Source organism: Rhinolophus sinicus, chromosome 16, assembly GCF_057876585.1.
Source record: "Rhinolophus sinicus isolate RSI-liver-muscle chromosome 16, RSI-T2T, whole genome shotgun sequence".
Classification (NCBI taxonomy): domain Eukaryota; kingdom Metazoa; phylum Chordata; class Mammalia; order Chiroptera; family Rhinolophidae; genus Rhinolophus; species Rhinolophus sinicus.
In genome coordinates this window covers 99,244,377-99,270,519 of record NC_142516.1, presented here as the reverse complement: position 1 = coordinate 99,270,519, position 26,143 = coordinate 99,244,377, and the positions used below count along the sequence as shown (strand labels likewise).

Here is a 26,143-nt window from a genome sequence, read left to right as displayed (position 1 = left end):
CATATGGCTGTTAAGATTGGTACAGAAATGGGCACATGATTTAAGTTATTCTGATGCAATGTTGTTGATACTATTTGAAAAAGAAGCATTCTCTCTTTCTTGTGGGGCTACAAAGACATCACTGCTATAACATAGGGAAGCCTGTGTGAGAATGAAGCCAGTGAGGAAAACCACCAGAGATGGGGCATCCTATGATCCTGGTGAGCCCTGGATCCAGTTTTCCTGACCCACACCTGGTTTTCTCAGTTACACAGGCCAACAAAAAGTTTATATTTTAAAGAGTTTATGTTGACTTGTACCAAAAGTCAGAAGTACACTTGCAAGTCTTATATTGTCAAACAAAAACTATTTTTATTCATTAGATTGTCAAAATTATTAAGTTTCACAATATTCAGTGTTGGCCAGGGTGTAGCAAAATATATGTCATAATACTGTTTGAAGAAATATAAATAGGTATAAATTTCTTGTGGAGGCAAACTGGTAATATTTTTTTCAATGTGCACTTGCTTTTGATCCAGTATTTCCACTTTGAGGAATTTGTAATGTGGAAAGAATGAAACACAAGGATATTTCTCACAGCATTGCTTAAAATAGCAACAAAACAAAACAAAACAAAACAACAAAAACCTTACAACAAAACAAAACAAAACAAAAAAATTCTAAATGTCCAATAAGGGAGAAGTTACATAAACAATGTTACTCACACTGCAGTATATTATGCACATAAATTTGAAAAATTTGAACAAATTCCATGCTAATGTATTCAATAAGTATTGAGTACCTACTATGCGTCAGAAATTACTCTAGACCCTAGAATAAGATAAATGAAGTTGCTATTCTCATGAAGCTTGCATTCAAGTGTAAGTGTGTGTGTGTGTGTGTGTGTGTGTACAGACGAAATCTAAACAAAAAGTTAGGGAAATGAGAAAATACCAGATGTAAGAGCTCTACTGACAATTAAAAAAATAACAGGACAGCAAAACTTGGTGATAGGGAAGGCATCTCACATGAAGAGCTTCTGAGCAGAGATGTGACTGACCAGAAAGAACCAGTCACATGAAATTCAGGAATAAAACAATTCAAGACAGGGAAAGAGCTAGCACAAAAAAAGAGAAAGAAAGGTCGTGTGACCAAAGCATAGCACACAAGGGTAAGAGCTTTGGAGATGAAGCGAGAAGATAGCTAGAGGCCTATTACATGGCTTTGCAGCCAAGGGTGATGAAATACATCTTGTAACAAGTGCAGTGGAAAGTCAGCGAGTGGTTTTTAAGCAGTAGAGAAATAAGATCTGAGTTAGGCTTTGCAAAGGTAACTCCAATGGTTTTGTGGAGTAATATTAAATTATCATTACTAGTACTAGGATTGAAAAAGCCATTTGCAAAAACAGCATAATATAGCATTATCAATGTTTCCCTATAAATCCTATAGTGCATATATATATTTACTTAATTAAGCAAATGTACATTTGCTTAATAGTTTAGCATATATGTATTTATATATTTAATTTTAATATATTACATTAAAATATATTAAATATAAAAATATATTACAATATTAAAATATAATATATATTACAATATATTAAAATATATTACATATATAATGTATTTTTGCTCAAATATTCAGAGAAAAATTTTTGAAGAATATACCAGGGGTACCAAAATAATGTATACACATTTAAAGAGATGTTATCTATGCTCAAGCAGTAGTTCGCCATAATCAGAAGTGTCTGGACGCTGATGATAAGTACTTTGAGCACCTCTTGTAATTGCAGAAGTCAAACGTGACTTGTTATCTTTTGTTATCGGTATATATTGAGTATTATAATTAATACAGTTTTTTCCTTTCTTAAAATGTGTATACATTTTTTGGCATCCTCTGTATATGAAACTATAATAACAGTTGCCTCTGGGGAGTGAGAATAACAGATTTTTTTTTTTGTCTTCCCTAACTCCTTTTCACTGTTTGATCAAGAATCTGGTTTATCTCATCTATGGAATTTTAGATGGCTTTTCCAATTATATGACCCAGAAATAGCTTTCAAATGTGAACATTTTAACTTTTACACATTTTAATCAATTATAGTAACTTTATATTTTAGCTAGCAAACAATAAAGACTATATATTTCTAAATATGAATTCCTGTTATCAATATTCACTTTGATTTGAAATCACCATATATCAAAACTTTACTATTTAAAACAAGTAGAATGACAACATGAGAAAAAAAAGGAGAAAGCAAGAAGGTGAGATATTCTATAGGATAACTGGTCTCTTGAATAAATCAATATCATGGAAAAAAAAAAAAAAGCGGGGTGGTGGTGGTTGGGAGCTATTCTAGCCTAGAAGATACTTAAGAAACATAACAATCAAATGCGACGTGTGGTTCTTCACTGAATCCTAGCTTGACCAAACCAATTTTTTACAGATGTATGGGAGACAACTGGGAAAAATTGATTATGGGCACAGCACTATATAATATTAGGGAATTACTGCAAGTTTTGTTAGGTGTGATGACAATATAGTGGTTATGTAGGAAAATGTTTATTTTGAATACTAAAGTACTTATGGGTAAAGTATGATATGTTTAATTTACCTTAAAATATTTTTGCAAAACATAAAAAGCTAAAGTGTTGATAATTATAACATCTAGGTATTGGGTAAGTGGGTGTTAGTTATTGTTTATACTTTTCTTTATGTTTGAAGAAATTTTAAATAAAAATTCAAAATTAAAAACAAAAATGCAGTGTAAATACCAAACAAAATCTTTCAAATTCACACCAAGTTCTTTTATCATAACTATATTTTTGGGTTATTCTTATAGATAAGAATGCTTTTAATTTGAAAAATTTGTGTTTTTAAAATGTGTGAAGATTTTGTTCTCTTAAATAGCTTAAATCTCCCCTTTGCAATTTTATGCACACTCTTAGTTTACTTACTATGGCCTTTCACCATCAGGTGAGCTTCTGCTAATCACTACACAATTTCCACATACATTCTTAAGAAATGGAACCTGAAGGAATGAACCATTAATAAAAGGAAGTGTTAAGATTTATATTTTGCTGGCTACAGTTGAGTGTATTCCATTTTATAGCTTTCCGTAGGGAGAATAAACACAATTAATTGTATTATGAAGAAAGATAAACCTTGAGCCAAAGTTGCATTTTGATTTGCCAAATTTATTAGCACATTCCTAGGTATGCCCGTCTGACATGGGACTGAAGTCTTTGGAGGTGCAGAATGACTCCGTGCATTCATTTTGCCTCCTCTGCTCATATCTGATATGACTGTCCATAGTGCAGGGCATTTGGGAAAGGTGGAAGGAATCCAGAAGATAAAGTAATCACTAGACTATTAAAAACAATTTTGTTTAGTATATTCTACTTACCTATTGCAGAGAAATAATAGGTAACAAATGAAAGGAAATGCAACCTATATGTCCAGTGCAATTACTTCGTCATAGAGTTATAAGGATAAAATGAGAAAATCTATATAAGATGCTTAGCACAATGCTTGGCATATAATACGTGCATGTCAAATGTTGGCTGTTGTTGTTATCATTACCCAGAATATTTCCTAAGAAAATTAGTTTTAAATATCTTAGTGAAAAGGAACCATTTTTACATAACAAAAAGGAGGTATAAGCAAAATACCTTACATTGTCATGTGTCAGTTCTATAAGCTTTCTAAGTATTAAGTAGTAGGGGGATGAGTCTATAAATTAGTTTCAACATCATTTCTATTTAATATTCTGTTTCAGCTGGAAAGAAAGGTTAATGGAAACTGCTTTTGGCCTAGTTTTGCCAAGACGATGCTACACGTTAGATGTGACACGTGGCTGGTCAAACAAAAGTGCACAGAGTAGTCTCTCTTTTCTTTTCTATAGGCAGCACTCTCCTAAGCACATATGCTAAAAAAGCGCTCCTGTGAACTCCAGTTCCTTCTTTAACAGCTTACATTTTTCAAAGAAAAACAGGCTCTCTCCTATTTTCTTCCCTTTTGCTCTCTGTTTCTGAAAGGGTAGGATGATTTAGCCCAAATGGGAAGGAACAAGAAAGAAGATAAGGGGACACTTCGCACAAGCAGACAGAGCACAGGTTTGGGAGTTCTGTGTGAATCCCTATAGCTCTCTGTCACCCTATTATAATATGTCCCCAACAAACAACAGTGGGGATAAAAACAAACAGAAAAACATCTCACTGTTTCTTGTTACCACCACAGTGTCTGTGAATCAACTTGTTTCCTTGTCTGTACTTTTCTTGGTTTTTCCTTCCTTTCAGTTAGAAGGAAAGGAGCATAATATGCTGGATAAACTAAAAATGACTGTAAACTTTTAAGGGTATGAACCAATTCTTATTGTCTTTTTACTTCCAGTGCCTGGCACAAAGTAGGTGTGCAATTAATGCTTGTATAATGAAAGAATAAGTGAATGAATAAAATTATTACTTTAAATAAATGCAATTTGGAAATTGGTGCCCTTTTTCCCCCTTGCAAATTATGCCCTCAGCTTGGATTATTCCATGAAATTAAAATAGTATCCAAATACTGCCAATCAATACCTTGTCTTAAAATAGTACTTTTCCTTCAATATTGCATTGTAAACATGCTTAACAAAAACAATTTTCAAATTGGGTTATATGTTAAGGCAACATTCAACATATAGTATTAGGTCGGTGCAAAAGTAATTGCAGTTTTTCCAACTATTTTTAACCTTTTAAATCGCAATTACTTTTGCACCAACCTAATATTTAGAAAAACATTCAAATTTATCAGTGGTTTTTTGAGTAGATGGTATATAATTAAATTTACACATTCACATTTTTATCTTCTAGTAAGTTTTATATCATCACCGTCAGCTATTAGTACACTTAGATTTGTCCATTCTTCATATTTTGTTGTTAAAAGTTAAGCATTAGATAGATTATATACTAAATAAAACTAACTTCATTTTAGATACTGTTACCATGAAAAAAAAAATAACTGTAGAAACTTGTACCACATTGCTGAGGTATCCCCCACCTGACAATGTAAACTCTTGCCTATGTGTTGTCTATGTGTTTGGCAGTTATCAAGGGTGGATGGTTGAAGACTATTCACACTTCAGTGCATCCATTTGCATGATCACATTTCAAAGCCTCAAGGCATTATCACTTCCTTTTTATAAGTAGCATAATAATTTGGGAAAATGGTTATGCTTATCATCATCTGTCAGTCAACAACTCCTGTGTTAACAAAATATATTTTTTCCACTCAATGAATGGGGGTGTGTGTGTGTGTGTGTGTGTGATGTCTTATGCTCATGTCAATATCACTAGGACTTGACTTTGTGATGAAACTATTTCATTTATCAGAGGGCACTGACTGGGAAGTAGGAAAATTCCATTTATGCTTTAATGACCAGAGGGTGTGCTTCCTGTCAGAGTCATGTAATCACTGTAATTTAAGAGTAAAGTTCATATGAGTGTATGTAAATAACTAAAGCATTAGCATCTATCACGTTTTAAGATAAATTTTACCTCAAGATCATATCTCCATAAGAAAAATCTGTATAAACTGGGGGAAAATATTTTTGTACCATCTGTTGGTTAAATATTGACAAGATAAGTCAATGACAGGTTGTTTCATTTGCTGTCCATCATGTCACACAATAAACATAATCTCTAACCTGTACATGTAATAAATAAAACTTGAACCTGTGATGTCTAATCAAATGTGAGGGTCTAACAAATTTTACTGATAAAGAACTTCCAAGCTCCTGTGCTCTTTAACTGTTAATTAAGTGGACTAAGAAAAGAGTAAGAATATTATAAACATAATAAAATATTTCATTCTAAATAGATATGCATCTCAAGTTTCAATAAATAACTTCAGTATTTTGATGTTTAAGATTTTGATATTTGACATTTTAAAGAGATGTAAATATTTGTTGCATGAAAAAATGATGTGTTTTATTAAAAGGTATTTATTTTATGAGGACAAAATTAAATCAAATTAATATTTTACTAGATTTTTTTAACAGACCAAAGACAATGAAACCTCAGCTGACAAATATGGAACTTTGCTTTGTAGCTACCAGTCACTGAATGCCAGTTGGGTGTCGGGCATTATACTAGATGCCTTACCTACATTAGTGCATTTCATTCTTTTAACAACTTGCTTACGTAAATACTACTGTGTTCATTTTAAAGAAGAGGAAACGAGTTCATAGAGTTTAGGAAACATGCCTAAGGTAGTACAGAACTTGACAGAGCAACAGTTGAACAAAGCCTACATTCTTTCCATGTTCCAGTTACTACCACTCAATTTTTTTTCTAACTCTCAATTTTAATACTGATACAAAAAGAAAACTGAAAAGGTTTGATAATTCTAGAATTAACCTTTCCTAGCATCCAGTAAATAGAATAGGGGTCTTGTATGATCCCAACTCTACCTCTAACTACAACCACGGGAGATGATTGGCTTATCTCATCTCCAATTAACATATTGCATCCCTCAAGGATTCAACTTCCTGTGTCAATGTTACCTGAGTGCTACAGAACTGGCTGTAGGACGAGCTTGGCAAGGAAAAGAAAGTGTCTCCAGCTCCTACATTATCCTATCCATATCCTCAAAACCTGAGGAAAAGTATGTCTGGTGCAAAGTTCTTAATTTTATTTACTTTCTTGCTCATTTTTGGTTCTCGCCTGTACAGTCTTATAAAAATATTGTTATTTTTTTTCAACATTCTTTTGTTACATATTAAATGCTGCTTACAAATGAAATAGACAACCACTGTTTCATCAATATTGTCAGAATGTTTTTTGGTAAGTATGTCAGATATGCATTAAAAGTTGGAATTACGGACCTAGATCAGATATGATATGGGAAGAAATATATCCAGGTGTACCTAGATGTTTAAATCCCTTATGTACTCCTCTCATTTGCCTTTGCCATGAAACCACCCAGGCTTACTCAAGAGACAGCTCCTTCCTTTGCACTGAGGGTGAATTCAGGTTTGGTGAGACTTAAGCAATTTGTCGGAGAAGGGGCTCCTTAAAAAAATGAACATAAAACCATGAACATAAAATTAGGAGCAAGGTATAAGAAGCAGCCTGTAACACTTGAGGGGTTTTGAAACTTAAGCTTCATTAGCTTTATGGTAAATTTAGCTCTGACACCATTTAATCGTCATATATTATAATTGTTTATATGTAATACACAACCTACTGCCTATTGGTTTTTTGACCTTCATAACCAATTAATATTCCTTGAGAGTCAGGACTATACTTTAAAGTCTTCCCACGTTGCAAAACTTTTATGTAGTAGCTATATGTATATAAAACTGAATTTATTTGCCATTCTTTAGATTATAGAAATCATAAAGAAGAACGTCTCAGACACATTGCATTTGACATTTTATATAATAGAGAGTTTTTGCTGTTCACCAAGCTCACTTTCTTTAGGGAACTGGAATCCAAGTTTCCTCTGTTCAGCTATCACCCCACCATTCTTAGACAGGGGTCTTGCATGATCCTGACTCTACCTCTAGCTCCACCCACAGGAAATGACTGGCTTATCTCATCTCCAATGAACATATTCCATCCTCTTAAGCAGGACCAATGACACATGAGGAGACGTTTTCTGGGATTTCTGGGGAAGAAAGGTTTCTTGTCTTCCACGAGAGCTACTTGGTAAGATGCTCTCTCTTCCTTTGAGTAATATGAGGTGTCTGGAACTGTTACAGCCCTTTTGCTAATAAAGGGAGTGCTTGCAGCTACTAGAGGCCATCCAGTAGAGGGTGAGTATAAAGCCCACAGTGGGGAAGGTAGAGCAGACCAATGGAAAAAAAATCCAGGTCATAGGTGGCATTGTCTGCATCACTGGAGAAAATCTTACTGAAAACAAAACCTTCCTCTGAATTTTTCAGTTATAAGAACCAATAAAAACTAATAACATTCATTTATTTTTCAAGGTAACTTGAACTGGGTTGTCTGAAGCTGTCATTCAAAAGTCCTAACTGATACAACATAGAATTTCATGAAGCCAGTGTTATGTGGAAGTATAAAAAAAGAAAGATAAAATTTCAAATTTTTTACGATACTTCATAGCATCTTAATTTTTTGATACAGTAAGGAGTATAAAAATTATTTGTTTACTGAAACACATTCTAGAATTATTGACTGCTAGGTGTCATTACTTGGAGCCTAATCATTGTTTAGGAACAACTTCTCTTGTTGTTAGCGACCCTGTAGGATGTTTCTGGTTAATAATATCATTCAACTATTCCAATTCTTCCTTGATCTTTTAAAGAGTAACAAACTCTCTATTAAAATTTTCGTTTGTATTATTAATTATATGTACAAGAATTTCATGTGCTTCTTAGCGGTCATCTCTTCACTGAAAAAAAATTGCATCAATTAGTTGTTTTTCCATCTAATTATATTATTATACTTCAAATGTCATTTTCCCATTAGGCGTATAATATGATATATTTTCATACATTAAAATCTTGTTTATTAATGATTTTTATACAGGATAGTCTTGGGTTTCTAGCCCATTTGTAAGAAGTTCTTATTAAGAAATTCAATGAAGCATGGGAACAATGCAAGAGTAATTTATTAACATATCAAGAGGCTTTAATTTGCTAACATTTTCCTATCATGTTATTCTGACAGAATATAAAGAACAAATTGCTAAAGCATGGAACCTGGTAGAGCTGGAAGAAAAAGCTATCTATCTTTTAAGAGCTCATGGGTTCAAATGTTCACAGCATGAAGGACGCCATGCTGCTTCCAAGTACGGTTAGTATTCAAGTTGCCTAATTTATGTAGGCTCAGTCTATTTACTTCTTCTACTTATTTAGCTCCAAATAAAATTAGGAGAGCACATGTGAGTCACAAAGGGAGAAGTTATGCCAAAAGGAACATATATTGAACAGATAAGCTGTACAAATTTGAAGAATATTTATATATTCTAGTTACTGTAGAAACAGTGACTTCCTCATTTATCTCATCTTTTCTACATAGACTACAAATTATTAACAAATATTATATCATATATCTTCTGTAATCCATATGTCATAATGACAGCCACATTTTCTTTGGTTAGGATAATGTTTCAAGAACATTTGAGTCCAACATCTCAGAGTAGCTGAACATGCACTCTCTGATTTGGTACAGTTCCCATTAAATCTATTGTCATAAATGCTGGCCTCACAGACTTCTGGTAACCATCTAAGTTTTCATCTTACCTGCAGACGGAACTCTTTCTAAGAAGGCTGTGACGACATCTGTTTTAGTACCTCCTCTACGCCCTTCCACCCAGCACAGCACTTGACATATAGCAAGCATCTGATAAATATTTGTTGACTGAATTACTGAAAGAATGAATAAATAAATGGAGGAAAGGAAGGCACCTTGGTGTATGAGCTTCCTTTCACCACGATATCCCAGTTGATTTCAAAGAAAAAGGATGTCCTTCCCTGTTGTAAAAATAATCTAAAATAGCCACAGTAGTGGTCAGGTTATGAGGTTTTACTATTATGTATCATGTTACTTGAGAACCTACTTTAAAATTTTTATTATGTATGAGTTTCATAGTACGTGTTACATACTGGTCATTCAATTAATGTTAAATAAAACACACGCAGATAAGATTCTGTTTAAAGAACGAGTCTGACAGTTTTTATCCTCACATTGATGAGTTAGTTTGGTTTTGTTTTACACTCAAAGGTTACACCTCAATCCTGGAAAGTCATGTCAAAAATGCATATCATTCAAACATTTTAATTCCAATATGGAAGTAACAACATATATTCATCATCACTATTTGAAAGACAATTCAAAGTACATGGCCTATATCAATGATTTAGTGCATTACGTTCTTCATGCATTCAGTGTTAGTTACTGCTGATACGCCAGGCACTATTCTAAGTTCTTTCACTTACTACTGTCAAATCTTCACAACAACCCTATTGTTATTTTCCCCATTACCCAGGTGAAGAAACTGAGGCAAAGAGAAATTCAATAACCTTGTCTAAGGCACAAAGCTAGTAAATGGCAGAATTAGGATTTGAAACCAGGCAGTCTGGCTCCAGAGTTCTTGTTCCTAACCACTGTTTATTGCCTCTCATGTAGTTCTCTCTATATAATATAGTACCTTATTATTTAATTTTGCAGAGAATGATTTTATTATTCACATAATCTATAACCTGATTTGCTCCTGGAGGACAGATCCCATGAATTACAATGTTTCTATCTACCCGAGTCTGAATAATTACTTATACACGGTAAATAAAGATTTTTGTTCAGTTCAACTACACTGGAAAAATTACTATATTTGCAGCCAAATTGGAATTCAATTGCTTGTATATATTTTTTTTTTTACCGGCTGTGTGACTCTCAGGAAGATGTCGGCTAACTGATCACTTAGGTCCCTTTAGTACCTATAATATCAGAACTAAAATTAGCCATGAGCTAGCAACTCAGGTTTGATAAGAGATACCAATAAACAGAAGCACTAGAGAGTGAGGGACAGATAAGGACATGTGAAAATTAGTACGCCGGCTTCCAAAACAGGCTAAGAAATATGCCATGTGTAATAATAATAGCTAATATTCATGAAGTGCCTTCATGTGCCAAGTACTATGTTATATTAAATGCACACTTCATTTGATCTGTACAACTGCATGAGGTATGATAGTATTATTATTCTCATATGGGGAACCTGAGGCTAAGGGAAAGTGGTTTCAGCTCCCATAGCTACTAAGCAGTGGAACACAGAGCTTCAATTTAGGTCGATCTAGTTTTCAAAGGCAAGAAAAGAGGCAAGAGAGGGTGTGCTGAGTTCAAAACCACCTGTGGGATTAATTTCAAATTGGTTGTGAGGCATATTTCCCTGACTCACGGGGCTCGTTCTCCCCTTGTCCAGGAGCTCCCCAACCCTCCCCGCACCAGAACCAAATGTATACACATATGCCTTTCTACCTACTGTGGAATGCTGAACCATACAACCAAATGACAGAAAAGAAAATTCAGAGTGAACGAGCGGAGACTTAGCATGGCGAAAGTGTATAAACCTTAGGGACTGGCTCTGAGATTATCTTAGTCTATACAGAAACTTTTTAGGTTCAGTTGCTAGTTCTTCACTGTATTTCAGAGTTTAGTATCCCACATAAATTTCCTCTGGACAAATGAGGTGAACTAACCCAAACTTTGCTTTTTATTCTTATCCCCCATTATGTATTTTTTTCTTCCCAGTATCAGAGACAAATCTTCTTTTGTATCTTACCAGACCCTTGATAAATTATTGTGCCTTATTTCTTTTCACTATTAAGCTCCCCTACAACGTGTGCGTGTATGCGTGTGTGTATGTATGCGTGTGTGTGTTTATGTATGTATGTATTATGGTGAAGATAATGTGTCTTATTACCTTAGATATATCACAGAAATGATTTGCTCTTGTATTTTATACTATTTTCAGGTTTCTTACCTTGACTTTTTAAAACCCAGGATATCTGAGCAACTTCACCCTACATCTTTTCTTTCCCAAATACCCATTTCATTTTGCCTATACTAGTACTAATTTATCTTGTGGCTTAATTCCTATGCTAGGAATTGATGAGATTTAGACTCTGACTACAAAAGGAGATGACAACCAGGTTAACTTTCATATAAACATTAATGTTACACACACACACACACACACACACACACACACACACACACACACACACACTTGGGTAGAAATGCTTTTAGAATATGAAGAGAATTGAAGAAATATGAAGAAAATACACAGAAATATATTTAAAAGTTACCTTTGATAGATCCCTGAAGTTTCCTGGAAGAGTCAAGTCTAATTCTTCTGATTCATAGTTTGTTAATACCCATGGAAACACGGGGTATTGGTTCAGATCATTATATGTCCGTCCTAGCAAAGAAAAAGAGAAATGATAATCTGTATACACCAATTGCATATGAAATTGTTCCTGTTCTTATAATAGATAAGGCAACTATTGAATTTCAGAAGAAAAGCAGCTCTTTTGTTCATTGAACTACACATTTGTTTAATCAAAAGCACTTATAACAACGTGTTTCAAGTGAATTCACTCAATACTAATTAATGTGTAACTAGCATTATTTTTTTCCAATATAAACTTGTAGTAAAGACCGTTAGCTTTCTGTCATTACTGATTTCTCTTCCTGGGCTACACAACGTTTCTCAGACTCCCTTACCACCATGTTTCCCTGAAAATAAGACCTAGCCAGACAATCAGCTCTAATGTGTCTTTTGGAGCAAGCATTAATATAAGACCCAGTATTATATTATATTATACCCAGTATTATATTATATTATATTATATTATATTATATTATATTATATTATATTATACCCGGTCATAAGACTGGGTCTTATATTGATTTTTGCTCCAAAAGAGGCATGCGAGCTGATTGTCTAACTAGGTCTTATTTTGGGGGAACACGGCAGTAGCCATGGACATGGGAATTAGGTCTAATCTACAGAACGTGAGCAGAGCTGACGTGTGCCACTTCCCGGCTTGGCCCATTGCAGCTTGCCACACAGGTGTCTCCATGTTCCATCTCTCTTCTGCTGCTATGATGAAGATAATACTGCCACCGTGGAAGCAGAGCCTTGTTGGCCAGGGACCCTGAAAGTGATTATGGAGGAGGTCACCCTGCTGACCTGCACACCTGCAGGTTATGTGATGGTATTCTACTATGATGAGTATGTGTGTATCTAGAAATTATATTGCCAGTATACAGGATATTATATTGAGGTTATATCAATAATCGATGTAGAGAATTTGCAAGTTAACAGAAGTACTCTGAAGCCTGTATGAAAAAGCATTATTTTCACATACATTATTGTCACATACATTATTTTCACTAGTTTAAGTTCATGAACATTCTTTTTGCATTTTGTTATTTCACTTTAGTGAAGAGCTGCTGGACCTTAGGTTGAATTGGCTGGGTTTTGTGTGTGTGTGTGTGTGTGTGTGTGTGTGTGTGTGTTTGATAGAATAACTTAAATATTTTAGGTAGGATGCTGAAGTATAGTGGGAATGTGGAAAGTTCAGGGAGAGCAAAGCACTGGCTCACCCTCATAAACTGGTATTAAAATAACACATAATCAGATGAAATTAAGAGAATCAGTATTAGAGAAACAGAGTCCAAAGAAAACTTTTGTTGGATAAGATTATATTTTGTAAAAATGTATTATGATCCAATCATGGGTAACTTTCTAAATTTCCATTCAAATTCAGACAAAATAGCTATTTCCCTTGTATTTAGTGAATGAATTTTATCTAGTATGCCTTGGAGCACACACCACATACAGTACAACAGTAACACAGAGATGCATACAGTAACTTGTTCATCATCAAGAGTTGACATTAAATGATACCCACTCTTATAGCAGCTGGTAAATGTGACTGTGAAATAGGAAAAACAAGTCACAGTCTGAGGAAGAACTAAATCTGCTAATGATTATAAGCATCAAATCAATTAATTCATTTAGTAAACATTTATTGGGTGACTGTTTAGTATATTAATCTCTGCATTTGACAGAAATACCCCATATTGTTTTAATTGTGTAAATTTATATGGGTGTATATTATATATGTAGGTAATTGATAGAAAGCAGAGCGTTGCTTCCACTTTACATTTCCTGGAATGAGGTGAGAGTAAGGTTAGGGTTTCCCCTTTGTTCTCCCACCACAGCGCTCACACAGACGTGTGTTAGCGCTAATACGCACCACTGCCAACTTGTCCGCCTCTCCACTAGTCTGTGTGTAAACTCATGAATGTAGGGGTCTGTGTGTGTGTGTGTGTGTGTGTGTGTGTGTGTGTGTGTTTAATCTCTGTGTATTGGCACATACTGCTTACCCAATAAATGTTTGTTAAAGGAATGAATACATATGTGATAAAAATTGATAAAAATGAGCCAAAATTTAAAAGATGAACAAGCATAAGCCAAGTAAAGAAGGAAAGCTGCGGGATAGTCTCTTTGGAGGGTGAGGACTGCGAAGGCAGAGAACATATATGTGAGAATGGCACTGTATGTGCACGTTAAACAAGAAGGAAATGTCTGCAGCTAGACAGTTCAGCCAATGGGTGCATCTGCTTTATGTTTGTAAGTCTATTATGAAGAATAATACTAATGAGAATAAACAAGAATTTGGAGCCTTTATTAAAGTCTTTTGTATGTGAAACATTCTGTTAAAGCAGTATCATTGTAAAATACAAACTGTAAAATGCTCAAACTTTAAACTTATCAGTGATAGCTCATATATATATGTTAACCTAGGACAACGGGTTACTCTCCGTTTTTCCTACCGTGTGTCCCTGAAAATAAAACCAGGTCTTATATTAATTTTACTCCAAAAGACGCATTAGGGCTTATGTTCAGGAGATGTCATCCTGAAAAATCATGCTAGGGCTTATCTTCTGGTTAGGTCATATTTTCGGGGAAACACGATTATACATGTGTATTTACGGAGACTGGATAGGCAGAGCTATTTCTGGGATTCTAACTGGGCCCATGGTATACTTAGTGATCCACCAACTTCTGCAGTAGTGTTCTACTTAAAAACCTGTAGATTTTAATGAAAAACAGGTTTCCCAGTATATAAGTGTATTTTTATAGAATAGTGATATGATTTATATAACATATGTTTATATTACTTATATAAATCAGTGAATAGCTGAAAATTAGATACCATAATTGTTTTCAAATTTTTGATGAAGTTTTATATACTAATGAAAAAACTGTCAAGATAAAATAAATAAAAAGCCAATTTATATCAGCTCAGTACTTACATGTATCAGGTAAATACAAATAGCATAAAAGTAAAGGTCATATTTGAAGATACTAACCTGTTAACATTTTTTGGGGAAAAAAAATGGAGAAAAGAAAGCATCATCTTTAAAATACAATACAAACTGATTGATCCCAATAGTCACAGTGAATAGCAGTTGATGTGTCCTATGTATATATGTTTTGAGATCAATGCTTATTTTTTTTATTGTTAGTTTCCCTAGCATTTATTTTCAAAGAACCTTCCAAATATTATTAAAAGTGAATTAGAAAAAGTATAAGAGAAAAAAATATATACATATATGTCCTATATTTTTTTGTAATTCACTTTTAGTAATCTTTGGAAGGTTCTTTGAAAATAAATGCTAAGGAAAATTGAGTAATTTTTAAATTACTGAAGCTTATAGCACCTTATTAATTCTAATAGATACAATACAGTTAATAAATGAATGTAGTTACACAGTTACATTAAAACATTTTTTAAATAAAAATTCTCCCCTAAAAGCCTTGTAATATGGACAGTCAATATATATTTTTGATTTGAATTAAAAATGCACTATGTATTTAAAATCACATGGGCAAAAATGATGATTAAATGGTATCTCGGACTTTGCATTCATAAGTTTTAGCCATGATTTAACTTTATCACTTTAATTATTTTGCTCAGCACCTTTGTGAAATGAAAACAAATACCGTTTACTAAATTAACCAAAAAAGTGAAATATTTCCAAAGTAATACCCATTAGGTTTTGGCACATCTAGGTACTTATTTATCAATTGTTCTGTTTTTAATTTTTTTTTTAGGATCATTTAAATTTAGCAAATAGCCTTTTGCTATAACTGGTAGGGTTTTTTTCCTTTTCCAGCAGTAGTAAGTGCAGAATTTTCTTTTCTTTTCTTTTCTTTTTTTTTTTATGAACTACTCTTATAAGGTTTTATCTTTGACGATGAATATTAAATATTGCAAGCCTATGACACTAATCTACTCAAACAATAAAAGTGAAGCACAGTAAATGAGATCTCAGAAACACTGGATATGTTTCTTCACCAAAAAAAAAAAAAAAAACTTTTTAATTAAACCATCCAATTTAATGTTTTTATATGGCACTTTAGTTTTGAAGGTAAAGTGATCTAGAGACAGCTGACAAAAAAATTATAACTGCAATTCCTTGGTGAAAATGTTAATGACAGCAAAATATTGTTTAATTAGATGATTGCAGCATCTGGATTAACACTCTTTAAGAGCGATGTTCCTGTGCTTGTCTGCTTCTTCACACTTTACAGACATTTTGTCATCTCTAGGTCATTAGGAAAGAATTTTTAATGATTTTTCTAGAAGCAAGCAGTTCAAGTTACATCTAATTAGATGACAATAATAAGCCCAGCACATGCAGTAGCTAAATATATACATAATTAACCAGGGAGGGCTTGTACATCACAGAGTAAAAAAGTGGAAAATGCTAAACAGGAGAAAAAGGTTGGGGTTGGGGAAGTTGTGCTGAATTCATTAGCTGATCATATGAAAAACAACTCAAAAACCTTTCAAAAAAATTCTCAAACCTAACGGGCTCATTGACACAAAGCTATGTTAGCAATCACTTTGTTTTTTTTTTTTTTTAAATGCAAGAACGCCAGATTTTAACATCTTGTTCATAGTATTATCTAATAAAGTATAAAATGGGGCATAGGTTGTATCTTTCAGAGCACAATGAACAAAAATCAGGTCAACTCCAGGAATTAGAGGTTGAAATCACATTTTTGTTGAACTCTGAGCCTCATTAAAATTCACCTATATAATCTTCCAAAACTTAATGTTCTTTGAAAATTAAAAAAAAAATCCACATGTGTTACGAAATAGCTAAATAAATTACACAACAGCCCTAAGTTAGACTTTCATGCAGTTTTAAAAATTATGCCTTCAAAGAATATTTAATTAATGGAATAGAAAGGTAGGATCTGAACGTGTATGTGTAGCAGGTTCCCAATGATATGCCACACACAGAAAAAGAAAAAGAGAAAAACCATGAAAATTTTGATTTTTTTAGTTATAATTTTCCAAATTTCTAATTTTCTATAATGAGTAATTATTAAATTTATAAATAGAATAAAGTAAAGGCCATGAAAACACTTAAGGGTTTTAGGGTGTCTTTTAAAAACAATATATTTTCTGAACATTTGACAAACCTCTTTTACTACGTAAACTATCTTTACAAAATTTACATACACATAGTAAAATGTGTGTTTATTTCTATGCAATTATGTATGCATGCACATATCACGTGAGGGTCTAAAAAATCTAATAATGCATTAATACTCAGACACTGCTACCTTTTGCTTTATAGAGTCTTATTTTTAAAAGCATCTAGAAAGAAGGAAAGCAAAATTGGCCAAATATGACAGACCTCAAAAAATGAAGAGCAAAGAATGGGGCATAAAATGTACTTTGTATTTCATGTTAAAATAATAGTTTAGAGACAGGAGATAAATCTGAGAGTGTAAGAGAGTAAATAGTCTTCCAATAGAAAATGTAAATTTATTACATCACATTGACCTATATTTTTTACAATGTGAAGCCGGAAAAGATTGTTTCAGCTTCTCAGTCAGATTCAAATTCTGTAACTCTTCACTTTAATCCAGGAAATGTAAAGAATCCCTCATCCAGCAATTCTAGTGACTTCACATAACAGATCACACAACCACGCAAATATTTACAAGGCATAAATATTAAATCAGTTCAACTGAGGGTATTTACTGAGCAAAACTTTTTTTTTTTTTTTTAATGACTTCATAATCTCATTGGAAAGGTGATATAGACATGAAATGCCAAGGATACACTACCGTAAGTGCCAAAATATGTGATACAGACAGTGTTATAGAAGACCTAGCGCTATAGAAGATTATTAACACAGTTATCATAAGATATGTATTTTAAAGAATACAGGTGTAGGGCAGTTGTTCTCAAAGTGTGGACCCTGGACAGTGGCAGCAGCATCACCTGGAGTCTTCTTAGAAATGCAAATTCTTGAGCTCTACCCCAAACTTCTGAGGACTGGCCCAGTGATCTGTGTTTCAGCAAGGCCTCTAGGTGACTGTGACAGCAACCAGTATCCTGGATGCTAGGCTGGTGGCCATGTTGCCAGTGTTGGGGCTGCTGATGCTCAGCCAAGTCCCTGTCCAGGAGTCACCATCATCAGAAGAGAGCCCGCCCACCCAAGGTCCCATCACCACCAATCACTGCAGAGTGGAGGTAATGAAGACCAGGACCCCTTGCCTCAGGCAAGACAACTCTGAAGACAGCTCCTGGCTCCCTGTGGAATCTGCTGAGACCTTTGCTGCAACTACCTTGGGGTTCGATTTCTCTTTCTGCGGAGTTCTACTTTCTTCACTCCCCCTACAGATGTTGAGCCCAGACTCTCCAATAAACTCCCTGAAGGCAAATCTCTGTCGCAGAATCATTTCTCTGGATCGGAGATCTAGCTTCAAACAGGTTCCACATGAGAGGTGACAATTCTGGGCCCACTTCTAGTATCTACGAAAGTCACGCCAGTACATGAACTTCAAAAGTTTATTTTGATGAAATTGTTTAAAATTGTTAATGGTTTAGGTTCTTAAGGCAGTTAATAGACTAAAGCTGATGACTAGAGGGAGGATTGAAAGGCCCCATGAGGGTCCTACGCCTACCATAGTAATTGAGTGACGCTCTAGAGCCAAACCATATACATTAGAATCCTGACTTCATCATTTGTTAGCTCTGTGACTTGGGCAAGTTATTTAACTTCTTTGTACCTTATTACCTCAATTGTGAAATAGGGATAAGAATAGAATTTAACTCTTGGGTTACGGTTGGGATTAAATGAGTAAATACATACAAAGCACCTAGAATTGTATTTAGTAAACCATAAATTGCTCAATAAATGTTAACAATTATTTCCTATTTTTTTCTAATTGCTGATATTGATGTTAAAGAAATTTTTCAAAAAGAAATAATAAAACTAAACAAAGAAATAATAAAAATATTTTTTTCCGAATCTTGGTATTAGGAATAATTAAAGAAATGTTTAAAAAAGACTATGATAAGATATAAACCAACCATTTCTTGGCTTTGGGTTACCCAGGAAATTTGTCAATACAAATAGTAACACCCTTTCAAGAAATGATAAATCTTACTTTTCAATTAATTGACATAAATAAGTATTTATTGAACAATGACTGTATCCTTAAAACCATGCTACATAACAGCATGAATACTCAGTGGTATCCATGTTAGTAAAAGTGATATTGGTACAATTTAACATCTTTATACTGCCCTTTATTCTAGGATCCTTAGAGAGCTCTGAAAAGTGTTCCAATAAGAAGAGATGAATGGATACACAGGTATTTTCCACAAATCAGGAAAACAGGCAATTCTAATTACTTCCCTAACAAGTATTCAACCTTGGCTTTAATGAACCTTCTCTAAAACCATCATGCAAATCTTCAATGTTGGTGCTCAGTACAAACTGCACTCCTACTAAAAACTTCAGGATGATGGTGAGGAAAGAATTAGCAGGATTATACCCAGGGACAGCACCTCTGGGATATCTATGTTCATAACTTTTTCCAACTGTCATTCTAATTCTGTACAAAGGTTCATTTTGCCTGGATAATCATGTATACGTGACAATGAAGAGTTAAAGTCCATCATTTCCATGAGGCTTTCCTTGACTAGACTATCTCCTCCTAATCTCTGACTTCTCTAGACTTTCATCACAGGTAATGGCCCTTCACTGCATGCTTTCTTGTAGTTCTAAATGTTTTATATGCAACTACTGTTCTGGTAATTAGATCTTAAATGGTTAGAGCAAAGGTACTTAAACTTGATACATCAGAAACACCCAGAAGGCTTGCTAAAATGCAGATCTCTGGGCCCCACTCCCAGAGTTTCTGATTCAGTAGGTTTGAGAAGGCTGAGAATTTACATCTCTAACAAGTCCTCAGGTGATACTGAGACTGCAGGTAGGAGACAGTCTGCCAACCATTCAACTTGAGCATATTAAAGTGACTTCTACTTTTTGTATAATGACAGTACAGAGTTCTCTCTCTCTCTCTCTCTCTCTCTCTCTTTCTCTCCCCCTCTGCCATGCCTGCTGCCACTACTCTAATCCAGCTATTCATCCAACAATTTCTTTTTTCTTGGAATGCCCTCTGCTTACTTTCTAGTGAATTCTTACTTGTATTTCAGTAGTCAATTTAAGTGTCACTCATGGAAGCTTTTCTTGATCTCTTGGTTATAAGTAACGCCTTCAAAGTCTGTGACTCCAAATGACTCTGTACATTCTCCCACTACAATAATTACCACTTTTTACTGGAATTGCTGGTGTATATCTATGTTTTCCTGAGTATACTATATATTTTATATTATATATTATATAAATATATTTTATATATTTTTATATATAATATAAAATTTATATATATATAAAATTTTATATATAATATATAATTTTATATATTTTTATATATATTTATATTTTATATATATTTTCTCCTGAAAGGCAGAAAATATACTTGACTTTCCTCTGTAGTATCAGTGCCAAACAGAGTGTGTGTTCAGTAACTACTTACTAAAAGGATATACAAATTGACTTCATACGTAGTCTTGTCAGTCTCCTAACAGCTCTCTCTTTTAAGCGATCTCATTTCTCATTCATGCCATACATAGTTATCAGTTGAATTTTCCTACAACTTCTTGTTACATTCCCTTCCCCAAAATGATACTGATTCCTGAAAGTCTAAGATCACACTCTTTACAATGTGGTTCTTACTTACAGTCCAATATTGTTTTCTACTATTCTTTGCTTCAGCCAAGATATGATACTCATGTCCACTGAACACATCACACATTCCAGCTGGTAGAAATTTGTAAAGCTTTGCACTTTTTTGTCCCCAGACAAACACATTTTTAAAATCCCTCCATTATGCTTAGCTCTTGCAGTGTTCCCTATTTATACCACTCATTCAGTACCTAATATCAGCTGTCTTAAAATGTTCTCTTATTTATGTATATTTCATTTACCCATCTAGTTGTAAGTGTTCTGAGTTTCTATCCTTATTTTATACTTGTTTTTATCCCACTGTCTACAATAGATAGGCTTTAATGTTTAGTTAGAATCATTGTAAAGGAAATACCCAATATATTCTTTAAAAACAACCAAAAAACAACCTAGTGGCTTATACATTCTTTATGTCATCAACTAAAACAGAGCCAATGATTCAAAAGAAGATAGAAAGACACTTAAATTCCCCTTACGATCTATGTAGTCTGGCTCAGAAACCCAAAGACTGTCCCAACCAGAAAAAAGTCTACACTGCTCAGGCACAGCGTTAGAAGGAATCACAAGTTCTCTCTATTCGGAGTGTAGTCTTTCTAGAACTAGACAGAAAAAAACAAAAACAACAAAAAAACTCCCAGAAAGCAACAGGCATGAAGTGGGTAGTGATTGGGGTGGTACTACGCCATGTTGTGGGAAATAGATCTATCACAGGGAAAATGTAGTGGGAAGGGGTGAAATCTAGAAGAGTCCTTTAAAATAATGAACTAGATAACAATCCATCCAGAGGGATAGAGAGAATCCCTTCCTAGAATAGCAGAACTGTTTAACACAGATGCCACCTCGATTGGAAACTGAGCTGAGAGTGAGGTATACCGCCCTCTCCTCCAGTTTTACAGCCAACAGATCCACGCAGCTAGCACAACCAAGGAAAAAACACATGCCCATCTATGACACATGGTAGATAATGAATTTGGATAGCTCTGTCAGGAATAGATAACAACAACAACAACAAAAGCAACAGAGAATACGGACAAATACTGCCGAGGAACGTAAAGAGAACATTATCCTGAAGATCAAGTAAAGATCCATGTAGCTGAGAATAACATGCTGTATTAACAAGAAGAAAATTTTAATAGTCTGAAGTCCTTCTTTTATGCAAAAATATATGAACTCCCCAAAATAAAGACTTTAATAACAATATAGATTCTGAGTAGTCAATTATATTGATAAAAAATGAGCAACAAATGAGGAATAAGTTGTGTCATTGATTCATTTTTGAGTTCAAAAGTAAGATACACTTTATAGGGTTTTAAAAAATTTGAACATATCTCTAGGAGAATTAGTAACAAGATACCTACATTCTAAGTCACTTAAAAAGAAAGAAAAGAAAAAGGGCAATAAATATATGACCAAAGAAAAACAAAACAATATGAAAAGCAAGAAAACATTAAAAACAATAGCCAGATGCCATGAGACCAAACATATCCATTATTACAACAGATATACGTAAACATATTAAACATGGCTACTGAAAGATTAAAAGTCCAAGATAGAGTAAAATCTTGAAATTGCTCCTATGCTCCACTACACAAAAGTTGGCAGGTCTGAGATGCTATCCCGCTTCTTTTGGAATTGAAGTTATGCTGTTTTTACTACTGTTTACTTAAGTATGTTAAAGAAACTATATTCTTTACATTTCAGATATTTAACTTCTGTCTAATATGTAAATAATACATGCTAGTTAAATAATAGAACACTTTCCTTTTATCTTTGAAATAGTAAATAGGTTTAAGATACATACATTATATGTAGTGATATATGAATATATATAAAATATATCATGAAGATATCAGAAGATATATGTATACAATGGAGATATGTATATAGGATAAATAGTAAAATTTAATAAATGTAATAAAATAGTTCTCTGGTTGTAACTCTAGTATCCTATTAGCAAATACATTATAATATGTATTAAGTTATTAAAATGCAAAAACCTTTCAAACAACTTTTTAATACCTTTTTTAGACAAATTAAGTCATTTTGGCTATCTATTTAATACATATCTATCATCCATATTTAATATATATCTATAGCCTCCATATTCACACATACATGATAGATTTACAAGGAATAATATTACACAGAATCCTTTTAAGCGATGATTCATAAAACATGGCTCTAAATTCATGGTTCTGAGAAGTCCTTTAAAACAGAACAATACTAATAATAATAAGTAAGCATATGTATTTATGTACTTATTTAAATTCATCTGACTGTAAAAAAATTGTAGCACCTGATTTCCAAAGTAAACTCTATAATTCAACATGAATAAGAGCTTTGGGAGCTTAACTTAGGAAAAAAGAAAGATGTGCTTAAATCTCACAGGCATGTTTAACCACTGACAAGCACTGATTTAGCAGGAAAACAGGTCACTGCTTCCTTTAATTTACAAGCACGGTACTGCCGAGGATGATGGCAGTTACTCATCATTTAGAAATGTAATCTGATTTTATATTTTTATTTGAAGATTTTAAGGAAAAAAATGCTGTAACCCAATCATGCCATAATCCAGGTGACATCTGTACTAGGCAGAATCCTGTTGTTATTCTTCTGTCTGGCTGCTATGCTGAGAATGACAAAGTAGCGAAATTACATTTTCCCATTATTATTTCCAGACACTCTCTGGCAATGGTTTGTTGACTCTAATAAACCTTCAGACAAAGCTGTCAGCAAAGAAAATGGCAGAAGGAGAGCAAGGAAAAGCCTCCTCAACAATAAATGCATCTAAAACCTCAGTACTAGCTTATACAGTTTCTGATAACATTTACCATGAGTGCTTCAATATTTAGTCTAATGCTATATTTGAATTCCAAGGAGGAAGATGTATTCCATCAAGTTACACTACCCATGATTTTGATGAACATAAACATATGATGAGAGTAAAGAATGAGATGTCTTACCTGCTATGGTATTAAGAAACATCAAATATTCGAAGTTTGAAATTTCCCGTCTTTGCCAACGCTGAGTCATGTTGGAAGATTTATAAAGCTGCCGAGGAGTGGCCAGGGATATCCTCCTAGCAATTAAGCAAACCATAACGAATGCAGTCAGTTTTAACTGATGAGTTTTAAAAAATTCAATATTAACTAATATACTGGTTGAGATCATTCGATTTAAAATAATCTATGGTTTATCCTTCTTAGTTTAATTGTAGATAGCAGCAATACTGAAAATTCTATTATAGCGAAGATATTTACTCAGGAAAAACCAATATGAAAACAACTATTTGAATAATATGGCTGCAAGTGGGTATTTTACAAGTTAACAAGAACAAAAACGGTGAAACTCTACTCAAAGTAAGTCAAAGTAGATTTTAGAGAATACAGCAAATGTACTCCATGCTAAGAAGTTAAGTAGGTTGTTAGGTACCAGCTTATAAGCATTTGACTTAAACCTTATATAACAGTGGCTGAACTAAATTTTCCATCTGCCTCCACACACAGTGTGCCAACGTGCAAAGCCTCTACCCACACAACACATATCCATCTTATGATGTAAAAAACAAACAACTGGGAACTTTGAACATGTATGAATTCAGAAGAAGAGATACAATAAAAGCTTCAGGGAGTAAATCAAGATAATTTGTATAAATTATGAACTTTTGGAGGTTCGATGTGTTTATTTTATTTTTTTATTTAATTTTTTAAAATTAAAGTTTATTGGGGGTGAAAATTGTTAGTAAAGTTACATAGGTTTCAGGTGTACAATTCTGTAATATATCATCTATATACCATGTTGTGTGTTCACCACCCAGAGTCAGTTCTCCTTCCACCACCGTATATTTGATCCCTTTTACCCTCATGTACCACCCCCACCTTACCCTCTGGTAACCACTAAACTATTGTGTCTACGAGTTTTTGTTTCTTCATTTCTTTTTCTTGTTATTTTGTTGTTTTCAGTTTTATATACCACATATAAGTGAAATCATATGGTTCTCGACTTTTTCTCTCTGACTTATTTCGCTTAGCATAATAATCTCAAGATCTATCCATGTTGTTGCAAATGGCACTATTTCAAAATTAAGAATAGAATTACTGATGTGTTTATTTAAAAAATAAAGAAAGCTGGCTGTTATTTGTAGAAGTAATGCGTTTCTAAAATGATCACCACTTAAGACAGAGGTTCCCAAATTCTTTCAATTCATGCCACTCTTACTATCTCAGGAGCTTTTTCATGGTGCCCCCAGACCAAGAGAAATCCCTAACCACTGTTTATTCAGCAGTTACGTCTAAATAGCTTAATAAATACTTAAGTCTTAACAACTTAGATGTTTGAAAATATAATACTCATATTTTTATTTCATTCTTTAATAACTGCAATTACTTACTAAAGGGATGTGTGTACCTGTTGGGCACTGCAGAGCTTCTTATACCTGGAATCCTATCTGACGCTACTGCTCTCATTTCCTGTTCCCCATTAATTTACATGCAGCACTGGTTTTTTGTTTTCCCCACAGTAACCCCACAAAACTAGTTTCACAAAGCTGAGATGTTGATAATGCAATGCTGAACGCAATGTTGAAACTCAGAAGTACCTTGACCTATGAGTTTGTGCGGTGAGTGACAGATGGTGCTGTGTTTCCCTAAAAAATACCAAACGCCCTGCAGCAGCCCTGTGTGTTCACTGTGACATCCCAGAGCTCCTTGGTGCTCAGTTTGGTATGGACTTAACACTATTTTTGTCATTCATGCATTATTATCAAATATTTCTGTTCATGTGGGATCTTCATGGGCATTGTCTCATACATAGTAAGAGCTAAATATATATCAGTAATGGAAAAGGAGGGAGGGAAGAAGGATGGGAAGGAATTCGTTATCTCAAATTCAACCACGAATTAAGAATTTTAAGAACAATTATGTGTAACTCAATGTTTAAAATATGAGTCACATATTAACATTTTAGAAGAACTTTCCTAGTTTTATATATATGTATATATGTATATATGTGTATATATATATATATATATATATATATATATATATATATATATATATGAGATAATAGGAACTATAGTATTGACTCCAAAAGAACCATGCAGCTAATGATTCTCTTAATTCCAAAGGTACATGGCATATATATTTTATACTTTACTTCAATAATTCAGTACATTTTTCAATTAATTTATAATATGATTTTCTATAGGGTTACCTAAAGTGTGTCTATATTTTGAACCATACTGGCACCAACATTCAAAAATTTCCCAGGTTCACTTCCACTCACACAGCTATTTTATGTTGTAAACTTTTTCCCTGATTCTGACTTTGTCCTGGCAACATGCTGAAATGTTTTCTGAATTATTAAATAATTAGTAAACTATGCTAAGCTCAATTTTCATTGTGCTACTATTCTAACCATATGCTTACTCCAATTTGCATTGTGTTACTATTATAATCATATTCTTACTAATCTGACTAAAATCCTTACCTGCAGCATGCTCAGTCTGCTAAAAGCAA

At 33.6% G+C, this 26,143-nt stretch overlaps 1 protein-coding gene across 8 annotated transcripts in view; it reads right to left on the bottom strand.

Moving 5' to 3' along the window:
- The window catches only part of NBEA (neurobeachin), a 662,791-nt gene that overhangs the window by 92,683 nt on the left and 543,965 nt on the right, over positions 1-26,143 (bottom strand). For all 8 annotated transcript variants that reach the window (XM_019736455.3, XM_074330023.2, XM_074330024.2 and 5 more), the window contains 2 exons: positions 23,591-23,706; positions 11,795-11,907 (listed from right to left, as the gene is read on the bottom strand). In XM_019736455.3, coding sequence (XP_019592014.2) covers positions 11,795-11,907; positions 23,591-23,706 — 229 coding nt within the window. The remainder of the gene's footprint in view (positions 1-11,794; positions 11,908-23,590; positions 23,707-26,143) is intronic.